Consider the following 5000-nt stretch of genomic DNA (forward strand, 5'->3'; position numbering starts at 1 on the left):
AACAAAAACAAAGATAATGAGATAAATAGAGACAAACCGACAAAACGGCAATAAAACTTGAGGAAATTCTGAATCCACCCATCAACGAGACGCCACCTCCGTCCCCCTGGCGGCCGTTAGCGATACTAAGCCGGCCGTCCCTCGGAGACCGCTTCGAAGACCGATGGTTCCAGAGAGAGAGTTGGATTCCGCGGGAAAGGGATTTCGATTCTTTTTTTTAAAGGATTGGAATTGCTTTTCTTTTTTTCTTTTTTTTTTCTTTAGTCAGATCTGGCTTTGGGATTTATATGATGGTGTCACAGGGTTCGTTGTTATCATCTTTTTGTGTATAGTTTTTTTTTTTTTATCTTTTATCTTTTATTATATATTTGATGTAGTGTCGGTGATGAGAATAAATGGTCGGTGTTGTTTCTCCTCTTGTTGAGTGAATCGCTTTGGTTCAGTGAGTGTTTATGTATGTGCGTGCGTGTTTGTATATATATATGTATATATATATATATATATATATATATATACATATAAATATATACATATATATATATATATATATTTATATATACATATATGTATATATATATATATATATATATATATATATATATATATATGTGTGTGTGTGTGTGTGTGTGTGTGTGTGTGTGTGTGTGTGTGTGTGTGTATACATATATGTTTATATGTATATATAAATCCATCCATACATGCATAACTATATATATATATATATATATATATATATATATATATAGAGAGAGAGAGAGAGAGAGAGAGAGAGAGAGAGAGAGAGAGAGAGAGAGAGAGAGAGAGAGAGAGAGAGAGAGAGATATATCTATATATATATATATATATATATATATATATATATATATATATATATATATATATATATATATATATGTGTGTGTGTGTGTGTGTGTGTGTGTGTGTGTGTGTGTGTGTGTGTGTGTGTGTGTATTCATTCATATCTGTGTATATATATATATATATATATATATATATATATATATATATATATATACATCTATATATTACATGTGAGTGTGTGTGTGTGCGCATGCATATAGAAGGCTTTATAAGGAATCCGTAGACGAATGAAAATAATAGTGTAGAATAAGCAATAATTTATTTATTTCGTCATATTGATACTTTTGCATACATAATAAATATGGATAAATTAAGGTATACAAATACAACTAAAATGACACAATCCAGGGCAGTCGAAAAACAATTCAACAAGAAGGAGAACAAGAGGAAGAAACAAATAGAGAAAGGAGAACAAAAAGGAAAAACAAAGAGAGAAAGCAGAACAAAAAGGAAAAACAAAGAGAGAAAAGAGAAAAACAAAGAGAGAAACGAGAACAAGAAAATAGAAAAAGAGAAAAGAAGAAGAAGAAAAACAAAATTACCCTAGATTAGCAACTGCGGCTCGAGTTTTAGGACAGGTAAGGGCAGTCGTCACCTTGGTAGGTCACGTGGAAGAGGTCAAGATCGATTCCATTATCGGTAAAGGCTTGACGACCGGCGGCTATGACCTCTTCAGACGGGAACTGAGCGCGGGTGAGGAGCCACGCGTACTGCCACTGTGGGAGGAGGAAGAGGATGAGAGGAGGAGGAGGAGGAGGGGGATGGAGGGGGGAATGGAAGGAGGGTGGGAGGAAGAGGAAGAGGGCAGGAGGAAGAGGAGGGTGGGAGGGTGGAAAGAGGGGGGAAGGATGGAGGAGGAGGATGGTGGGAGGGAGAAGGGAGGAGGAGGAGGAGGGGAGAGGGGAGGAGGAGGAGGGTGGGAGGATGGAAGGAGGGTGGGGAGGAGGGGGAAGAGGAGGAGGAGGAGGGAAAGAGGGAGAGGAAGGGAAGTGGAGAGAGAAAAAAGTGGGAGAAGGAGGAGGAAGAAGGAGGGAGGATGGGTGGGAGGAAGAGAAAGGGAAATGGAGAGAGAGAATAGCGGGGGAAGGAGGAGGAAGGGATGAGAGAGAGAGGAAGAGGAGGAAGAGAAAAGGAGGATGGGGGGGGGGAGGGAGGAAGAAAAAGAGAGAAGGAGAAAGGAAGAAGGGGGGAAGAGGAGGGATGGGTTGGATAGAAAGAGAGAGATAGAGAAAGGAGAAGGGGGAAACAAGGAGAGCGAGAGTATGGGTAGAAGATAAAGGAAGACAAAGAGAGAATAAAAGGAGGAAGTGAGAGAGAGGAAGAAAATGAAAGTGGGAAAGTGGATAGGAGGGAGAGAGATAGGGAGGGAGGGGAGGGGATGATAAAGAAGGAGAAGGAAGAGGAGGAGAAAGAGAGAGAAATATTGAAAATAAGAATTTTGATTTGCATGGAATATTCTGAATAGACTGAATGATGGAACAAACAAAAAGACTGAATGGTAAAAAAAAATATTAAATAGGATAGTAGAAAGTTGAATCAGATGAAAATGATAGATCTGGATTAAAAAAACAAATCCCAAATGTCTTTAAACAGCAATAAATAGCAAATAGTCTTAGAAAATAAATCATATACATATAAAATTACGAAAATAATTCAATCACCCGGAAGAAGACACAAAATCCGACCAAACAAATAATGAAAAAAAAAACCGTCCTTTTTTAAAGTTGTTCTTGAAGCAAAATGCAAAACGAAGAACGGGCAACTTACGTGGTAGTTTCCTTCTTCGAAACAGTTGTACACGGAGGAGAAATTCTCGTAGTCAGTGTTCAGGACGTGGTACAGGGCTGGGACGTCTGTAGGGGATGGTAGGAAAGGGTTGGAAAGGAATGGGTAAAGAATAAAGCTATTTCTCTCTTTTTCTTTTTCTGTTTCTTTCTTTGTTTTCTCTATTTTTTTCTCTTTCTTTCTTTCTCTTTTTCTCTATTTTTTTCTTTTTTTCTATATCTTTCTCTCTCTCTTTGGCTTTCGTTTTTTCTTTTTTTCTCTCTCTGTCTCTGTCTCTCTCTCTCTCTCTCTCTCTCTCTCTCTCTCTCTCTCTCTCTCTCTCTCTCTCTCTCTCTCTCTCTCTCTCTCTCTCTCTCTCTCTCTCTCTCTTTCACTCTCTCCCTCCCTCCTTTACCTGAACAAATATCATACCCCAACCCCCTCACTTCATCCTACCAACTTCACCAACCCTCACACACCCTCAACCCTAATCCTTCCCCTCCAAAGGATCTCCATTATCATCCTGACATCCCTCGAGCAAGACTTACATCCTCCGAACTCCACGAGAAGGACTCCAGGTTCCACAACGTGAGCCTGACCAACGATGTCTGTAAAGTCACCGTAAGATGTCCTGGCTGTGTTGTGGACTTCAACGTAGCCATTACCTGTGTGATAAAAAAAAAGGATTTAGAGGAATAGGTAGAATAAGGTGAATGGTTATGATGGGAGTGGTGGGAGGAAAATATGTTATGGGGTTGGTTGAAAGAAAGAATGGTGAGAGAGAGAGAGAGAGAGAGAGATAAGGGGTTGTTAGAAAAGGAGATGGGAGTAAGAGAATAGAGAGAGAGAGAAATGAGATAAAGATGATGAATAGGTAAGTGAGTTGATAAGAAAAATAGTAAGTTTGAGAAAAGAAAACAAGTGAAAACTGCACCCCCCCCCCATAAATAAATAAATAAATAGATAGATAAATAAATGAAACAGATATATCCAGACATCAGTCGACATAATTATGAAGTAAGGAAAAAAAATGATAAAACTATCGCAAAATAGATTAAAAAAAAAAAACATTTCTTAAACACACTCTAAAAAAGAGACTACACATCAAACAAACATACAAAAAACATCAACCAAACATCCTCACAGTCCAGAAAAAAAAACAGAAAACACAAAGGGGGGGAGGGGGAGGAACCTAACGTACCCATATCACTGTAGATGGCGTTGACACAGTCCATGCCAGACTGGAAAACAATATCGTAGCGCTCCTGTTCGTACCAGCGGCCGAGGTACTGCGAGAGAGAATAGGTGATAAGGGATATATATATATATATATATATATATATATATATATATATATATATATATATATATATATATATATATATATACATATATATCATCTTGGTTGTCATGGTGATAATATGCGGTAATTTTTATGATGATTCGATTCTTGATTATAATGATGGTGGTTATTATCGTGATGAGGATGCAAGAGTAATCGTGAAAGTAATGGTAATGGGATAGGTATGGTGTTTTTTATTTTTTTATTATGCTTATGTGCGTGTATTACCGGCATACGCAATTACATGAACACTATATATATATATATATATATATATATATAAATATATATATATATATATATATATATAATATATATATATATATATATATACATATATGTATATATTTATATTTGTGTGTGTACGTGTGTGTGTGTGTGTGTGCATGTATTATGTCTTTACGGATGTTTGTATGAATGCATTTATGTATGTATGTATCCGTTACGAAAATCTAAAAACCCTCTGTTTGTCAAAAGACCGTTTTTCCGGCAGCGATTCAGAATGAAATCGGACAAGCTGCACATATACGCATGCATTCTAGCAGTGAAATCTAAGCAAAGGGAGATGAAGCTATAAAAAAAAAAAATAAATAAAAAATAAATCCCAAGAAAATACAAAGGCCATTCCCCTTATGGACAATTTTCCTCTTCAGAATATGGCGTGAAGTGGTGAAGGGAAGTGAAGGTTATAGGGGAAGAGAGAGAGAGAGAAAAATAATCATAATAACGGGGAAAAATTGAATAAAGGAGAGGGGAAGGAGAGAAGGTAACTGCAAGGGTATAGCATTTTCTTCCATCGGATTATTGTTATTCTATAGAGTTCCCGACCGAGGTAGATATTGTATGCCTTTTTTTTTTTTTTTTTTTTTTTGAGGAGGAGGAGGGGGGAGAGAGGGAGAGGGGAAAGGTTGTTTAAATATTCATTTTTCAATTATATGCCTTTCCGATTGTAAAGTGTGCTAAGTAAGGAATTTAATTTTCTCCCAATGACCTCAACGGAACTGTGTTGAAAATGTGAAGTACTTTTTTTTCT

General features: G+C 37.1%; 1 protein-coding gene across 2 annotated transcripts in view; it reads right to left on the reverse strand.

Moving 5' to 3' along the window:
- Positions 1–1103: 1103 nt before the first annotated feature.
- The window catches only part of LOC122262866 (apolipoprotein D), a 7089-nt gene continuing 3192 nt past the window's right edge, over positions 1104–5000 (reverse strand). Inside the window, exons 3-7 of one of the 2 annotated variants that reach the window (XR_015191843.1) lie at positions 3827–3914; positions 3174–3290; positions 2629–2714; positions 1333–1577; positions 1104–1280 (exon numbers count right to left, since the gene is read on the reverse strand). Coding sequence is in view for 1 of the 2 variants with exons in the window: in XM_043031062.2 (XP_042886996.1) it covers positions 1431–1577; positions 2629–2714; positions 3174–3290; positions 3827–3914 (438 nt within the window). In the remaining variant the exon portion in view is untranslated. Of the gene's footprint in view, positions 1578–2628; positions 2715–3173; positions 3291–3826; positions 3915–5000 lie in introns of both variants that reach the window. The other variant, XM_043031062.2, reaches the window with a different exon arrangement.

The sequence above is a fragment of the Penaeus japonicus genome, unplaced genomic scaffold (assembly GCF_977035675.1).
Source record: "Penaeus japonicus unplaced genomic scaffold, GWHDUDI00000001_assembly GWHDUDI00000018, whole genome shotgun sequence".
NCBI classification, from domain to species: Eukaryota; Metazoa; Arthropoda; class Malacostraca; order Decapoda; family Penaeidae; genus Penaeus; species Penaeus japonicus.